Genomic DNA, 17,716 nt, shown 5'->3' with positions numbered 1-17,716 from the left:
GGGAGGGAGGGGGGGGGGCTGTTTGTGATTGGCTCCGCCCCCGTGGCCGGGGTTTGCGATTGGTCCCGCCCCCTCCGTGGGCGTGGTTCGGGCTGGCCCCGCCCCTCCCCTTTTCTTTTGACCCCCCCCCCCCCTCGCCCCTTCCCGTTGCCCCCCCACGTCCCGGCCATGCTCCCCCCGCTCCTGCTGCCCCTCCTGCTGCTGCTGGGGGGGGCCCGGGCCGGCCCCACCGCCTGCCCCCCCGCCGGCCCCCTCTGCCCCCCGGGCACCTACCCCCACCCCCCCCCCCGCCACCGCCCCGGCCGCTGTCCCCCCCCGGGGGGCGAGACCCCCTTCGTCTGCAAAGGTGCGTCCGGGGACCCCTCCCTGGGGGGGGGGGGGGGAAGGCGGGGGGGGACGGGACCCCCCCGGACGCCTGTGTCCCCTTTGGAGTTGGGGGTAGGGGGGAGACCCCTCCGGGACTCCTGGGTCCCTTATGGGGGGGGGGGTCAGACCCCCCCCCCCCCGGACACCTGGGTCCCTTTTGGGTCTCCTTTGACCCCCCCGGACGTGGGTCCCCTTTTATCCCCCCCCGGACCTTGGGTCCCCTGTGCCCCCCCCCCTGCCCCAGACCTATGTTCCCTTTGGCCCCCCCCGAACCGATGTGCCCTGTGCCCCCCCCGGGGCCTTGGGTCCACTTTGGGTCCCCTTTGCCCCCCACCACCACCACCCCCCCCCCGACCTGGGTCCCCTTTGGGTCCCTGTGCCCCCCCCCCGGACCTGGGTCCCCTTGGGGTCCCTTTGCCCCCCCCCCCGTGTCCCCTTTGAGTCCCCTTTGCCTCCCCCCCCCGCCCCGGATCTGGGTCCCCTTTGGGTCCTCGTGCCCCCCCCGGACCTATGTCCCCTCCGTCCCCCCCCCGGACCCTGGGTCCCATTTGGGTCCCCTTTGCCCCCCCACCCCCCCGGACCTTGGTCCCCTTTGTGTCCCCTTTACCCGCCCCCCCGGGGCCCTGGGTCCCCTTTGGGTCCCCTTTGCCCCCCCACCCCCCCACACCCCCCCGGACCTTGGTCCCCTTTGGGTCTCTGTGCCCCCCCCGGGGCCCTGCGTCCCCTTTGGGTCCCCTTTGCCCCCCCCGAACCAATGTGTCCTATGCCCCCCCCCCCGGACCCTGGGTCCCCTTTGCCCCCCCCACCACCACCCCCCCCGACCTGGGTCCCCTTTGTGTCCCTGTGCCCCCCCCCGGAACCCTGGGTCCCACTTGGGTCCCCTTTGGGTCCCCTTTGCCTCCCCCCCCCGGACCTGGGTCCCATTTGGGTCCCCTTTGCCCCCCCCCCCCCCACACCCCCCCGGACCTGGGTCCCCTTTGGGTCTCTGTGCCCCCCCCCGGGGCCCTGGGTCCCACTTGGGTCCCCTTTGCCCCCCCCGAACCAATGTGTCCTATGCCCCCCCCCCCCGGACCCTGGGTCCCCTTTGGGTCCCCTTTGCCCCCCCACACCCCCACACCCCCCCGGGACCCTGCGTCCCCTTTGGGTCCCCTTTGCCCCCCCATTCCCCCCCCCCGGACCTTGGTCCCCTTTGTGTCCCCTTTGCCCCCCCATTCCCCCCCCCCGCGTTCCCTTTGGGTCCCCTTTGGGTCCCTGTGTCCCGTCCCCCCCCCCCGGACCTGGGTCCCCTTTAGGTCCCTGTGTGTCCCCCCCAGGACCTGGGTCCCCTTTGTGTCCCCTTTACCCCCCCCCCCCCCCCCCCCCCCGGACCCTGCGTCCCCTTTGGGTCCCCTTTGCCCCCCCCCCCCCCGGACCCTACGTCCCCTTTGGGTCCCTGTGTCCTGTCCCCCCCCCCCGGACCTGGGTCCCTTTTGGGTCCCTGTGTCCCGTCGTCCCCCCCCGGAGCTGGGTCCCCTTTTACCCCCCGGGGGCCTGGGTGCCCTGCGGGTGCCCGTGCCCCCCCCGGACCCCCCGTGTCCCCCCCCCAGAGGTGCTGTGCCCGGCGCCCCTCTCCTTCCCGCAGGGCTCGCTCTGGCCCCGCCGCCCCGCGCATCGCCCCGGCTCCGCCATCGCCTTCTCCTGCGAGGGGGGGACGGTGCTGCGGGGGCCCCAGCGCCGCCTCTGCCGCCCCGGGGGGGTCTGGAGCGGCCACAGCCCCGTCTGCGACGACGGCGGTGAGACACCGGGGGGGGGGGAGATCGCCAAATCGCCCCCAAATCCGCGCGAATCAACCCCAAATCTGCACAAATCACCCCAAACTCCGCACAAATCGCCCCAAATACGCACAAATCGCCCCAAAATCCGCACAAATCGCCCCCAAATCACCCCAAATCCGCACAAATCACCCCAAAATCCGCACAAATCACCCCCAAATCACCCCAAATACGCACAAATCGCCCCAAAAGTACACGCAAGTCATCCCGAATCCACACGAATCACCCCAAATCCGCACAAATCGCCCCCAAATCACCCCAAAATCCGCACAAATCACCCCAAAATCCGCACAAATCGCCCCCAAATCACCCCAAATCCGCACAAATCACCCCAAAATCCGCACAAATCGCCCCCAAATCACCCCAAATCTGCACAAATCACCCCAAAATCCGCACAAATCGCCCCAAATCACCCCAAAATCCGCACAAATCGCCCCCAAATCACCCCAAATCTGCACAAATCACCCCAAAATCCGCACAAATCGCCCCCAAATCACCCCAAATCCGCACAAATCACCCCAAAATCCGCACAAATCGCCCCCAAATCACCCCAAAATCCGCACAAATCGCCCCCAAATCACCCCAAATACGCACAAATCGCCCCAAAAGTACACGCAAATCACCCCAAATCCACACGAATCACCCCGAAATCCGCACAAATCACCCCAAAATCTACACAAATTGCCCCCAAATCACCCCAAATCCACACAAATTACCCCAAAATCCGCACAAATCGCCCCCAAATCACCCCAAATCTGCACAAATCACCCCAAAATCCGCACAAATCGCCCCCAAATCACCCCAAAATCTGCACAAATCACCCCAAAATCCGCACAAATCGCCACAAATCCCCCCAAATCCACACAAATCACCCCCAAATCTGCACAAATCACCCCAAATACGCACAAATCGCCCCAAAAGTACACGCAAATCATCCCAAATCCACATGAATCACCCCAAAATCCGCATAAATCACCCGAAAATCCACACAAATCGCCCCAAATCACCCCAAAATCCACACGAATCACCCCCAAATCTGCACAAGTCACCCCAAAATACCCCAAAATCTGCACAAATCGCCACAAAACACCCCAAAATCTGCACAGATCGCCACAAATCACCCCCAAATCATGCCAAATACGCACAAATCGCCCCAAAAGTACGCACAAATCATCCCAAATCCGCACAAATCACCCCAAAATCTGCACAAATCACCCCCAAATCACCCCAAATATGCACAAATCGCCCTAAAATACACCAAAATCTGCACAAATCGCCACAAACCACCCCCAAATCACCCCAAATACGCACAAATCGCCCCCAAAATACACACAAATCGCCCCAAAAACGCACAAATTGCCCCAAAATCCACACAAATCACCCCAAATATGCACAAATCACCCCAAAAGTACACACAAATCACCCCAAAATCCACATGAATCACCCCAAAATCCACACAAATCACCCGAAAATCCACACAAATCGCCCCAAATCATCCTGAAATCCACACGAATCACCCCAAAATCCGCACAAGTCACCCCGAAATACCCCAAAATCTGCACAAATCGCCACAAAACACCCCAAAATCTGCACAGATCGCCACAAATCACCCCCAAATCATCCCAACTCCACACAAATCACCCCAAAATCTGCACAAATCACCCCAAATACACACAAATCGCCCCCAAAATCCACACAAATCACCCCAAAATCGACATGAATCACCCCCAAATCTGCACAAACCACCCCCAAATCACCCTAAATATGCACAAATTGCCCCAAAAGTACACGTAAATCATCCCGAATCCACACGAATCACCCCAAAATCCACACAAATCGCCCCAAATCACCCCGAAATCCACAGGAATCACCCCCAAATCCGCACAAGTCACCCCGAAATACCCCAAAATCTGCACAAATCGCCACAAAACACCCCAAAATCACCCCAAATATGCACAAATCACCCCCAAAATACACACAAATCACCCCCAAATCCGCGCGAATCACCCCAAATCCCGCACAAATCGCCCCAAATCACCCCGAAATCCACACGAATCCCCCCAAATCCGCACGAATCCTCCCAAAATCCGCGCGAATCCCCCCAATGTGCGCGAATCCCCCCAAATCTGCATGAATCCCCCCCAATCCGCACGAATCCCCCCAAATCCGCACCAATCACCCCAAAATCCGCACGAATCCCCCCAAATCCGCCTGAATCGCCCCAAATCTGCCCCAAACGCCCCAAAATCCCCCCGAAATCCACAAGAATCCCCCAAAATCCGCACAAATCACCCCCAAATCCACACGAATCGCCCCAAATCACCCCGAAATCCACACGAATCCCCCCAAATCCGCACGAATCCCCCCAAATCCACATGAATCCCCCCAAATCCGCACCAATCACCCCAAAATCCGCACGAATCCCCCCCAAATCCGCCTGAATCGCCCCAAATCTGCCCCAAACGCCCCAAAATCCCCCTGAAATCCACAAGAATCCCCCAAAATCCGCACAAATCACCCCCAAATCCGCACGAATCGCCCCAAATCACCCTGAAATCCACAAGAATCCCCCCAAATCCGCCCGAATCCCCCCAAATCCGCACGAATCCCCCCAAATCCGCATGAATCACCCCCAAAATCCACGCGAATCCCCCCAAATCCGCACGAATCCCCCCCAAATCTGCACGAAACCCCCCAAAATCCGCACGAATCCCCCCAAAATCCGCATGAATCCCCCCCAAATCCGCGCGAATCCCCCCAAATCCGGCCGAATTGCCCCAAATCCGCCCGAATCCCCCCAAAATCCGCATGAATCCCCCCAAATCCGCCCGAATCCCCCCAAATCCGCATGAATCGCCCCAAAATCCGCGCGAATCCCCCAAATCTGCGTGAATCGCCCCCCAAATCTGCCCCGAACACCCCAAAATCCCCCCGAAATCCACAAGAATCCCCCAAAATCCGCACAAATCACCCCCAAATCCGCACGAATCGCCCCAAATCACCCCGAAATCCACAAGAATCCCCCCAAATCCGCACGAATCTCCCCAAATCTGCGCGAATCCCCCCAAAATCCACCCGAATCCCCCCAAATCCGCACGAATCCCCCCAAATCCGCATGAATCGCCCCCAAAATCCACGCGAATCCCCCCAAATCTGCACGAATCCCCCCCAAATCTGCACGAAACCCCCCAAAATCCGCACGAATCCCCCCAAATCCGCATGAATCGCCCCCCAAATCCACGCGAATCCCCCAAAATCTGCACGAATCCCCCCAAATCCGCGCGAATCCCCCCAAATCCACAAGAATCCCCCAAATCCACACGAATCCCCCCAAAATCCGCACGAATCCCCCCCAAATCTGCGCGAATCCCCCCAAATCTGCCCGAATCACCCCAAATCCACCCGAATTCCCCCAAATCCACATGAATCCTCCCAAATCCGCACGAATCCCCCCAAATCCGCGCGAATCCCCCAAAATCCGCCCGAATCCCCCCAAATCCGCCCGAATCCCCCAAATCCGCACCAATCACCCCAAAATCCGCACGAATCCCCCCCAAATCCGCCTGAATCGCCCCAAATCTGCCCCAAACGCCCCAAAATCCCCCCGAAATCCACAAGAATCCCCCAAAATCCGCACAAATCACCCCCAAATCCGCACGAATCGCCCCAAATCACCCCGAAATCCACAAGAATCCCCCCAAATCCGCACGAATCCCCCCAAATCTGCACGAAACCCCCCAAAATCCGCACGAATCCCCCCAAATCCGCGCGAATCCCCCCAAATCCACAAGAATCCCCCCAAATCCACACGAATCCCCCCAAAATCCGCACGAATCCCCCCCAAATCTGCGCGAATCCCCCCAAAATCCGCCCGAATCACCCCAAATCCACCCGAATTCCCCCAAATCCACATGAATCCTCCCAAATCCGCACGAATCCCCCCAAATCCGCGCGAATCCCCCCAAAATCCGCATGAATCCCCCCAAATCCGCCCGAATCCCCCCAAATCCGCACCAATCACCCCAAAATCCACACGAATCCCCCCCAAATCCGCCTGAATCGCCCCAAATCTGCCCCAAACGCCCCAAAATCCCCCCGAAATCCACAAGAATCCCCCAAAATCCGCACAAATCACCCCCAAATCCGCACGAATCGCCCCAAATCACCCCGAAATCCACAAGAATCCCCCCAAATCCGCACGAATCCCCCCAAATCTGCGCAAATCGCCCCCAAATCCGCACGAATCCCCCCAAATCCACGCAAATCCCCCCAAATCCGCCCGAATCCCCCCAAATCCGCACCAATCACCCCAAAATCCGCACGAATCCCCCCCAAATCCGCCTGAATCGCCCCAAATCTGCCCCAAACGCCCCAAAATCCCCCCGAAATCCACAAGAATCCCCCAAAATCCGCACAAATCACCCCCAAATCCGCACGAATCGCCCCAAATCACCCCGAAATCCACAAGAATCCCCCCAAATCTGCACGAATCCCCCCAAATCCGCGCAAATCCCCCCAAAATCCGCGCGAATCCCCCCAAAATCCGCACGAATCCCCCCAAATCCACATGAATCCCCCCAAATCCACCCGAATCCCCACAAATCCGCACGAATCCCCCCAAATCCGCACCAATCCCCCCAAATCCGCACCAATCACCCCCAAATCCGCGCGAATCCCCCCAAAATCCACACGAATCACCCCAAATCCGCACCAATCACCCCCAAAATCCACACGAATCCCCCCAAATCCGCGCGAATCCCCCCAAAATCTGTGCGAATCCCCCCAAAATCCGCATGAATCCCCCCAAATCCGCCCGAATCCCCCCAAATCCACGCGAATCCCCCAAAATCCGCCCGAATCGCCCCAAATCCGCCCCGAACACCCCGAAATCCCCCCGAAATCCCCCCGAATCGATCAAATCCCCCCCCCTCCCCGAATCCCTCCGAGATTCTCCCCAAATCCCCCCAAAATCCCCCCAAATCCCCCCGAAATCCCGAAATCCCCCCCCCTCCTCCCCCCCCCCCGCTCCCCGCTCCCCCCGTTGGGGGGGGGGGTGTGTCCCCGATGTCCCCCCCGCCATTGACACCCCCCCCCCCCCCCCCGCAGAGGGTGACTGTCCCCCCGCCCCCGCCCCCGCCGGGGGGGTGACGACGGGGGGGGGGCCGGCGGCGGGGGGCGGTGGTGCGCGTGCGCTGCGGGGCGGGGCTGACGCTGGTGGGCCCCGCCCACCGCCGTTGCCTGGAGACGGGACGCTGGTCCGGCCCCGAGCCCTCCTGCCGCCGTGAGTCACGTGGCACGGGCGCGGCCACGCCCCCTCCCCGCCTCGGGCTCGTAACCCCCGCCCTCCCCCCCGACTGGCCACGCCCCCTCTCCCGCCTGACACCGCCCCCTCCCGCCTGGACACGCCCCCTTCGAGCCCTCGGGGCTCCCCCGGGTCCTACAGGGACCCCTCGCACACCCCACACACACACCCCCCCCCCCGCAGGGTCCCTGTGCCCCCCAGCCCCCTGGGGTCCCCGTGTCCCCCCCCGATGTCCCCCCCGATGTTCCCAAAGTCCCCCCTAGTGTCCCCACGTGTCCCCCCAAAGTCCCCACATGTCCCCCCCTTGTCCCCGACGTCCCCCCCGTGTCCCCAATGTCCCCCCCTGATGTCCCCTTGTGCCCCTCCCATGTCCCCCCCCAAGTCCCCACAAGTCCCCCCCGTGTCCCCAATGTCCCCCCCGATGTCCCCGTGTCCCCCAATGTGCCCATGTCCCCCCCCGATGTTCCCATATGCCCCCCCGTGCCCCCGACGTCCCCCCTGATGTCCCCTTGTGCCCCCCCGATGTCCCCCCCAATGTCCCCGTGTCCCCCAATGTGCCCATGTGCCCCCCCAATGTCCCCACATGTCCCCCCCGTGCCCCCGATGTCCCCCCGATGTCCCCATGTCCCCCCCCGATGTTCCCATATGCCCCCCCCGTGCCCCCGACGTCCCCACTGATGTCCCCATGTCCCCCCCCGATGTCCCCACATGTCCCCCCCAATGTCCCTCCATGTCCCCCCATGTCCCCATGTGCCCCTCCCGATGTCCCCATGTGCCCCCCCGATGTCCCCACATGTCCCCCCCGTGCCCCCGACGTCCCCCCCGTGTCCCCATGTCCCCCCCCGATGTCCCCCCCGTGCCCCCGACGTCCCCCCCGATGTCCCCGTGTCCCCCCCGACGTCCCCGTATCCCCCCCGACGTCCCCCCCGATGTCCCCACTTGTCCCCCCCGATGTCCCCACGTGTGTCCCCCCCTCCCCCCAAGCCGTGTCCCCATGTCCCGTGTCCCTCGTGTCCGTGTGTGTCCCCCCCCCGCAGACCCTTACGCCTACGACCCCCCCGAGGACGTCAGCGCGGGTTTCGGGGCGTCCCTCACCTCCGTCCTGCAGCTGGCGGGCGCCGGGCCCCACAACGGTGGGTCTGGGGCAGGCGGTGGGGTGGGGTGGGGGTGGGGGGGGGGACACCCCTATGGGGGGGGGTGGGGGGGTGTGACACTTTTGGGGGTGTCCCCAGAGTCGTCCCTGGGCCGGCGCATCGTGCTGAGCCCCGAGGGCTCCCTCCACGTCTACCTGCTCCTGGACGCCTCCGGCAGCGTCCGCTCCGAGAACTTCCTCCTCTTCCAGGAGTGCGCGGCCACCATCGTGGACAGGGTGGGACACGGCGGGGGGGACACAGGGGGACACACGGGGACACACGGGGACACACGGGGAGGAAGGGGCTGGGAGCGGCGGGGGGAGCGCGGGGGGATGAGGTGGGATGAGGTGGGATGGATCCTGGTGGGATGGATCCTGGTGGGACCATGGTGGGATGGATCCTGGTGGGACGGATCCTGGTGGGACCATGGTGGGATGGATCCTGGTGGGATGAAGTGGGATGGATCCTGGTGGGACCATGGTGGGATGAGGTGGGGTGGATCCTGGTGGGATGGGTCCTGGTGGGACCACGGTGGGATGGATCATGGTGGGACCATGGTGGGATGGATCCTGGTGGGACGGATCCTGGTGGGACCATGGTGGGATGGATCCTGGTGGGACCATGGTGGGATCATGGTGGGATGAGGTGGGATGGATCATGGTGGGATGAGGTGGGATGGATCATGGTGGGACCACGGTGGCATGGATCATGGTGGGATGGATCCTGGTGGGATGGATCCTGGTGGGATGAGGTGGGATGGATCATGGTGGGATCATGGTGGGATCATGGTGGGATGAGGTGGGATGGATCCTGATGGGATGGATCCTGGTGGGACCATGGTGGGATCATGGTGGGATGAGGTGGGATGGATCCTGGTGGGACCACGGTGGGATGGATCCTGGTGGGATGAGGTGGGATGGATCATGGTGGGATGGATCCTGGTGGGATCATGGTGGGATCATGGTGGGATGAGGTGGGATGGATCCTGATGGGATGGATCATGGTGGGACCATGGTGAGATGGATCCTGGTGGGACCATGGTGGGATCATGGTGGGATGAGGTGGGATGGATCCTGGTGGGACCATGGTGGGATGGATCCTGGTGGGACCATGGTGGGATGAGGTGGGATGGATCCTGGTGGGATGGATCCTGGTGGGATGAGGTGGGATGGATCCTGGTGGGACCATGGTGGGATGGATCCTGGTGGGATCATGGTGGGACCGTGGTGGGATGGATCATGGTGGGATGAAGTGGGATGGATCATGGTGGGACCACAGAGGAACCAGCTGGGACCTCAGTAGGACAATGGGGACACTGGGATGGGACCATGGGTGGGATTGTGATGGGACCATGGGTGGGACCATGGTAGGACCACGGGGACACCGTGGTGGGACCATGGGTGGGATTGTGGTGGGATCATGGAAGAACCGGCTGGGACCTCAGTAGGACAACGGGGCCACCATGGTGGGACCATGGGTGGGATTGTGGTGGGACCATGGATGGAACTGGCTGGGACCTCAGTAGGACCATGGGGACACTGTGATGGGGCCATGGGTGGGACCATGGGTGGGATCGTGGTGGGATCATGGGTGGGATTATGGTGGGACCATGGTGGGACCATGGGTGGGATCATGGTGGGACCATGGAGGAACCAGCTGGGACCACGGGGCCACCGTGGTGGGACCATGGGTGAGATCATGGTGGGACCATGGAGGAACCAACTGGGACCACGGGGCCACCGTGGTGGGACCATGGGTGGGATCATGGTGGAACCATGGGTGAGATCATGGTGGGACCACGGAGGAACCAGCTGGGACCACGGGGCCACCGTGGTGGGACCCCGGGTGGGATCATGGTGGGACCCCATCAGGACGCCGGGGGGGGGGTGGGCCGTGGCGGGCCCTGACCCCTCTCCCCGCCACAGCTGAGCAGCTTCGAGGTGGCCGTCAGCTTCGCCGTCGTCTCCTTCGCCAGCCGCCCCCGCGTCATCGTCTCCACGGCCGAGGACGAGGCGGCCGACGCCGACGAGGTTCTGCGCCGCCTGCGCAACGTCACCTTCCACGGTGCGGGGCGGGGCGGGGCGGGGCGGGGGGGGAGGAAGGGGGACACCCCCTCGTGACCTCGGTGACGCCGCCGTGACGGGGGTCTCCCTCTCCCCGTAGACCACGGCGACGCCACGGGCACCAACGTGCGGGAGGCGCTGATGGAGGTCTACCACATGCTCCTCTTCCAGAAGGCCCGGGCCCAACGCTTGGGCGACCCCCGGGCTTGGCGCGACGTCCGCCATGTCGTCATCCTGCTGACGGACGGTGACGCCGGGGCCCCGGGGGGGGGGACGGTGGGGGACACCCCGGGGGGGGTGACATCTCCTTCCATCCTTCCATCCTTCTGGTTGCCCCACAGGCAGGTTCAACGTTGGGGGTCACCCCCGGGCGGCGGTGGCCAAGATTGAGGACGTGCTGGAGATCGAAGCGGACCGGGAGGAATATCTGGGTGGGTGCCATCGGGGGGGGGGGGACGGGTGGGGGGACAGCAGGGGCTTTGGGGACCTCCAGGGTCCCCGTCAAGGGTGGGCCTGGGGACCTCGAAGGTGGTTTGAGGGATCTCCAGGGTGGCTTTGGGGACCTCCAGGGGGGACTTTGGGGACCTCTTGGGACCTCAAAGATGGTTTGAGGGACCTCAAAGGTGGTTTGGGGACCTCGAGGGTGGTTTGGGGACCTCGATGGTGGCTCTGGGGACCTCGAAGGTGGTTTGAGGGACTTCCAAGGTGGCTTTGGGGACCTCCAGGGTGGGTTTGGGGACCTCCAGGGTGGCTCTTGGGACCTCAAAGGTGGTTTGAGGGACATCAGTGGTGGTTTGGGGACCTTGAGGGTGGTTTGGGGGCACCAAGGGTGGTTCTGGGGACCTCAACAGTGGCTCTGGGGACCTCGAAGGTGGTTTGAGGGACCTCAGTCGTGGTTTGGGGACATCGAGGGTGGCTTTGGGGACCTCCAGGGGGGACTCTGGGGACTTCAAAGGTGGCTCTTGGGACCTCAAAGATGGTTTGAGGGACCTCGGTGGTCTGGGGACCTCAGTGGTGGTTTGGGGACATCGAGGGTGGGTTTGGGGACCTCGATGGTGGCTCTGGGGACCTCAAAGGTGGTTTGAGGGACCTCCAGGGTGGCTTTGGGGACCTCCAGGGGGGACTTTGGGGACCTCGATGGTGGCTCTGGGGACCTCAAAGGTGGTTTGAGGGACCTCCAGGGTGGCTTTGGGGACCTCCAGGGTGGCTTTGGGGACCTCGAGGGTGGCTCTTGGGATCTCAAAGATGGTTTGAGGGACCTCAGTGGTGGTTTGGGGACTTTGAGGGTGGTTTGGGGACCTCGATGGTGGCTCTGGGGACCTCGAAGGTGGTTTGAGGGACCTCGAGGGTGGTTTGGGGACCTCGATGGTGGCTCTGGGGACCTCGAAGATGGTTTGAGGGACCTCAGTCGTGGTTTGGGGACCTCGAGGGTGGTTTGGGGACACCAAGGGTGGCTCTGGGGACCTTGATGGTGGCTCTGGGGACCTCCAGGGTGGTTTTGGGGACCTCCAGGGTGGCTCTTGGGACCTTGAAGGTGGTTTGAGGGACCTCAGTGGTGGTTTGGGGACATCGAGGGTGGGTTTGGGGACCTCGAGGGTGGCTCTGGGGACCTCAAAGGTGGTTTGAGGGACCTCCAGGGTGGCTCTGGGGACCTCCAGGGGGGACTTTGGGGACTTCAAAGGTGGCTCTGGGGACCTCGAAGGTGGTTTGAGGGACCTCAGTGGTGGTTTGGGGACTTCAAGGGTGGTTTGGGGACACCGAGGGTGGGTCTGGGGACCTCAAAGGTGGTTTGAGGGACCTCAGTGGTGGTTTGGGGACACCAGGGGTGGCTTTGGGGCCCTCGGGGGTGGTTTTGGGGCCCTCGGGGGGGTGGGATTTGGGGCCCCCCCACCCCCCCGGGTCCCCCCGCGCGGTTCCCCCCGGTGTCATCGTCCCCCCACCCCACCCCCGAGGTGTCCTTGGCCCCAGTTGTCCCCGTCCCTGTTTGCTCTTGCGCCACTTCGGGGGGTGGCCCCACGGCGGGGGACGGTGGCCCCACGGCGGGGGGGGGGAGGGGGGTGGCCCCACGGTCACCGACCCCTCCCTGGCCCCGGGGCCGGACCTTTGTCCTGTCCCCGGCCCCACGGGGGACGGCTCCGGGCACCCTGAGCCACCTCCTGGGGCACCCAACCCCCCTCGGGTGCCCCCGAGCCCCTTCTAGGTGCCCCAAAGCCCCCTCAGATGCCCCCAGGCCCCTTCTAGTTGCCCCCAACCCCATTCTAGGTGCCCCAAAGCCCCATTGAGGTGCCCCAAAGCCCCCTCAGATGCCCCCAGGCCCCTCCTAGTTGCCCCCAACCCCATCTGAGATGCCCCCAACCCCTGTTCTAGGTGCCCCAAAGCCCCATTGAGGTGCCCCAAAGCCCCCTCAGATGCCCCCAGGCCCCTCCTAGTTGCCCCAACCCCATCTGAGATGCCCCAAGCCCCATCGAGGTGCCCCAGAGCCCCCTCAGATGCCCCCAGGCCCCTCCTAGTTGCCCCCAACCCCATTCTTGGTGCCCCAAAGACCCCTCAGATGCCCCCAGGCCCCTCCTAGTTGCCCCCAACCCCATTTGAGGTGCCCCCAACCCCGTTCTAGTTGCCCCCAAGCCCCATCGAGGTGCCCCAAAGCCCCCTCAGATACCCCCAGGCCCCTCCTAGTTGCCCCCAACCCCATTCTAGGTGCCCCAAAGCCCCATCGAGGTGCCCCAAAGCCCCCTCAGATGCCCCCAGGCCCCTCCTAGTTGCCCCCAACCCCATCCTAGGTGCCCCAAGCCCCATTTTGGGTGCCCCAAAGCCCCCTCAGATGCCCCCGAGCCCCTCCTAGTTGCCCCCAACCCCATTTGAGGTGCCCCCAACCCTGCTTTAGGTGCCCCAAAGCCCCATTGAGGTGCCCCAAAGCCCCCTCAGATGCCCCCAGGCCCCTCCTAGTTGCCCCCACCCCCATTCTAGGTGCCCCAACCCCGTTCTAGGTGCCCCAAAGCCCCATCAGATGCCCCCAGGCCCCTCCTAGTTGCCCCCAGCCCCATTTGAGGTGCCCCAACCCCATTCTAGGTGCCCCAAAGCCCCATTGAGGTGCCCCAAAGCCCCCTCAGATGCCCCCAGGCCCCTCCTAGTTGCCCCCAACCCCTGTTCTAGGTGCCCCAAAGCCCCATCGAGGTGCCCCAAAGCCCCCTCAGATGCCCCCGAGCCCCTTCTAGTTGCCCCCAACCCCATCTGAGGTGCCCCAACCCTGTTCTAGGTGCCCCAAAGCCCCCTCAGATGCCCCCAGGCCCCTTCTAGTTGCCCCCAACCCCGTTCTAGGTGCCCCAAGCCCCATTTTGGGTGCCCCAAAGCCCCATCAGATGCCCCCCGGCCCCTCCTAGTTGCCCCCAACCCCATCTGAGGTGCCCCCAACCCTGTTTTAGGTGCCCCAAAGCCCCATCGAGGTGCCCCAAAGCTCCCTCAGATGCCCCCAAGCCCCTCCTAGTTGCCCCCAACCCCATTTGAGGTGCCCCCAACCCCCTTCTAGGTGCCCCAAAGCCCCATCGAGGTGCCCCAAAGCCCACTCAGACGCCCCCAGGCCCCTCCTAGTTGCCCCCAATCCCATTTGAGGTGCCCCAACCCCCGTTCTAGGTGCCCCAACCCTGTTTTAGGTGCCCCAAAGTCCCCTCAGATGCCCCAGGCCCCTCCTAGTTGCCCCCAACCCCATTCTAGGTGCCCCAAGCCCCATTGAGGTGCCCCAAAGCCCCCTCAGATGCCCCCAGGCCCCTCCTAGTTGCCCCCAGCCCCATTTGAGGTGCCCACAACCCCGTTCTAGTTGCCCCAAGCCCCATCGAGGTGCCCCAAAGCCCCCTCAGATGCCCCCGAGCCCCTTCTAAGTGCCCCAAACCCCATTTTTGATGCCCCCAGCCCCATTTTTGATACCCCCAACCTCTGTTCTAGGTGCCCCAAGCCCTGTTCTAGATGCCCCAAACCCCGTTCTAGTTGCCCCAAGCCCCATCGAGGTGCCCCAGAGCCCCCTCAGATACCCCCGAGCCCCTCCTAGTTGCCCCCAACCCAGTTCTAGGTGCCCCCAGCCCCATTTTTGGCCCCCCCAACCTCTGTTCTAGGTGCCCCAACCCTGTTCTAGATGCCCCAAACCCCGTTCTAGTTGCCCCAAGCCCCATCGAGTTGCCCCAAAGCCCCCTCAGATACCCCCGAGCCCCTCCTAATTGCCCCCAACCCTGTTCTAGGTGCCCCCAACCCCATTTTTGACCCCCCCAAACTCTGTTCTAGGTGCCCCAAAGCCCACCCAGGTGCCCCAAAGCCCCCCCAGACACCCCCCCGAGCCCCTTTGAGCTGCCCCAGAGCCCCCTCAGATACCCCCGAGCCCCTCCTAGTTGCCCCCCAACCCTGTTCTAGGTGCCCCCAGCCCCATTTTTGGCCCCCCCAACCTCTGTTCTAGGTGCCCCAAGCCCTGTTCTAGATGCCCCAAACCCCGTTCTAGTTGCCCCAAGCCCCATCGAGGTGCCCCAGAGCCCCCTCAGATACCCCCGAGCCCCTTTGAGGTGCCCCAAAGCCCCTCAGATACCCCCGAGCCCCTCCTAGTTGCCCCCAACCCAGTTCTAGGTGCCCCCAGCCCCATTTTTGGCCCCCCCAACCTCTGTTCTAGGTGCCCCAACCCTATTCTAGATGCCCCAAACCCCGTTCTAGTTGCCCCAAGCCCCATCGAGGTGCCCCAGAGCCCCCTCAGATACCCCCGAGCCTCTCCTAGTTGCCCCCAACCCAGTTCTAGGTGCCCCCAACCCCATTTTTGACCCCCCCAAACTCGGTTCTAGGTGCCCCAAAGCCCACCCAGGTGCCCCAACCCCCCCCCAGACACCCCCCCGAGCCCCTTTGAGCTGCCCCAGAGCCCCCTCAGATACCCCCGAGCCCCTCCTAATTGCCCCCAACCCTGTTCTAGGTGCCCCCAGCCCCATTTTTGGCCCCCCCAACCTCTGTTCTAGGTGCCCCAAGCCCTGTTCTAGATGCCCCAAACCCCGTTCTAGTTGCCCCAAGCCCCATCGAGGTGCCCCAGAGCCCCCTCAGATACCCCCGAGCCCCTCCTAGTTGCCCCCAACCCTGTTCTAGGTGCCCCCAGCCCCATTTTTGACCCCCCCAAACTCTGTTCTAGGTGCCCCAAAGCCCACCCAGGTGCCCCAAAGCCCCCTCAGATACCCCCGAGCCCCTTTGAGGTGCCCCAAAGCCCCCTCAGATACCCCCGAGCCCCTCCTAGTTGCCCCCAACCCTGTTCTAGGTGCCCCCAGCCCCATTTTTGGCCCCCCCAACCTCTGTTCTAGGTGCCCCAACCCTGTTCTAGATGCCCCAAACCCCGTTCTAGTTGCCCCAAGCCCCATCGCGTTGCCCCAGAGCCTCCTCAGATACCCCCGAGCCCCTTTGAGGTGCCCCAAAGCCCCCTCAGATACCCCCCGAGCCCCTCCTAGTTGCCCCCAACCCAGTTCTGGGTGCCCCCAACCCCATTTTTGACCCCCCCAACCTCTGTTCTAGGTGCCCCAAAGCCCACCCAGGTGCCCCAAACCCCCCCCAGACACCCCCCCGAGCCCCTTTGAGCTGCCCCAGAGCCCCCTCAGATACCCCCGAGCCCCTCCTAGTTGCCCCCAACCCTGTTCTAGGTGCCCCCAGCCCCATTTTTGGCCCCCCCAACCTCTGTTCTAGGTGCCCCAAAGCCCACCCAGATGCCCCAAAGCCCCCTCAGATACCCCCGAGCCCCTCCTAATTGCCCCCAACCCAGTTCTAGGTGCCCCCAGCCCCATTTTTGACCCCCCCCAACCTCTGTTCTAGGTGCCCCAATCCTGTTCTAGGTGCCCCAAAGCCCACCCAGGTGCCCCAACGCCCCCCCAGATACCCCCGAGCCCCTTCTAAGTGCCCCAAACGCCATTTTTGATGCCCCCAGCCCCATTTTTGATGCCCCCAACCTCTGTTCTAGGTGCCCCAACCCTGTTCTAGATGCCCCAAACCCCGTTCTAGTTGCCCCAAGCCCCATCGAGGTGCCCCAGAGCCCCCTCAGATACCCCCGAGCCCCTCCTAGTTGCCCCCAACCCAGTTCTAGGTGCCCCCAACCCCATTTTTGACCCCCCCAAACTCTGTTCTAGGTGCCCCAAAGCCCACCCAGGTGCCCCAAAGCCCCCTCAGATACCCCCGAGCCCCTCCTAATTGCCCCCAACCCAGTTCTAGGTGCCCCCAGCCCCATTTTTCACCCCCCCAACCTCTGTTCTAGGTGCCCCAAAGCCCCCCCAGGTGCCCCAAACCCCCCCCCAGACACCCCCCCGAGCCTCTCTGAGGTGCCCCCGCCCCCATTTTTCGACACCCCGAGCCCGGTTCCGGCTGCCCCCAGGCCCCCCCCTTCTCCCCCCCCCCCCCCAGCGTTGTTGTGTGTGTGTGTGTGTCTCATGGTGTGTCGTTGTGTGTGTGTCCCCCCATGTGTGTGTCCCCCCCCCCCCAGACATCTACGCCTTCGGGGTGGGGACGCTGGAGGTGGACATGGCGGAGCTGGTGGCGGTGGCCTCGCAGCGGCGGGACGAGCCCCACGCCTTCAAGCTGGCGGACGGGGGGGCCCTGCGGCAAGCGTTGGAGGGGGCCCTGGTAGCCACCGGCCTGGGGGACCTCTGCGGGGTCATCGTCCCCGCCGGAGCCTCCCGGCCCCCCTGGCACATCGTCCTCAGGGTGAGACCCCCCCCCCCTCCCATCCCCCCCCCCCAACCCCGGGGACACCCAGGGGTCGGGGGGGGGGGGGGGGGGGTGGGGGGGGGGGGTCCCGTGTGCCACAGGGGACCCAGGTGTCCGAGCGGGTGTGGGGGGGGGGTGGTCCCATGGCCCATTGGGGGACACAGACCCCCCCCTTGCACCCCCAACCCCCCCCTCCAAGGGGTCCCAGGGGGCCGGGGGGGGGGTCCCACACCCCCAAACACCCCCCCCTAAAAGGGGACCCAGGTGTCTGGGGGGGTCCAGCACCCCCAAACCCCCCCCTCAAGGGGGTTCAGGTGGGGTCCAGGTGTCCGGGGGGGG

General features: G+C 64.0%; 1 protein-coding gene across 1 annotated transcript; it reads left to right on the top strand.

Moving 5' to 3' along the window:
• Nucleotides 1-153: 153 nt before the first annotated feature.
• On the top strand, nucleotides 154-17,374 carry LOC134509430 (complement C2-like; the record flags this gene model as incomplete). Its single annotated transcript, XM_063321964.1, is given in 10 exon segments — nucleotides 154-346; nucleotides 1,953-2,138; nucleotides 7,284-7,330; nucleotides 7,332-7,458; nucleotides 8,517-8,612; nucleotides 8,712-8,848; nucleotides 10,538-10,676; nucleotides 10,776-10,922; nucleotides 11,017-11,106; nucleotides 17,154-17,374. Coding segments are annotated over 10 exon segments (1,368 nt in total), but the record flags the coding sequence as incomplete, so codon positions are not given.
• Between the last annotated feature and the right edge of the window lie 342 nt (nucleotides 17,375-17,716).

The sequence above is a fragment of the Chroicocephalus ridibundus genome, unplaced genomic scaffold, assembly GCF_963924245.1.
Source record: "Chroicocephalus ridibundus unplaced genomic scaffold, bChrRid1.1 SCAFFOLD_773, whole genome shotgun sequence".
Lineage (NCBI taxonomy): Eukaryota > Metazoa > Chordata > Aves > Charadriiformes > Laridae > Chroicocephalus > Chroicocephalus ridibundus.
This window is presented reverse-complemented; position numbering and strand designations above follow the sequence as displayed.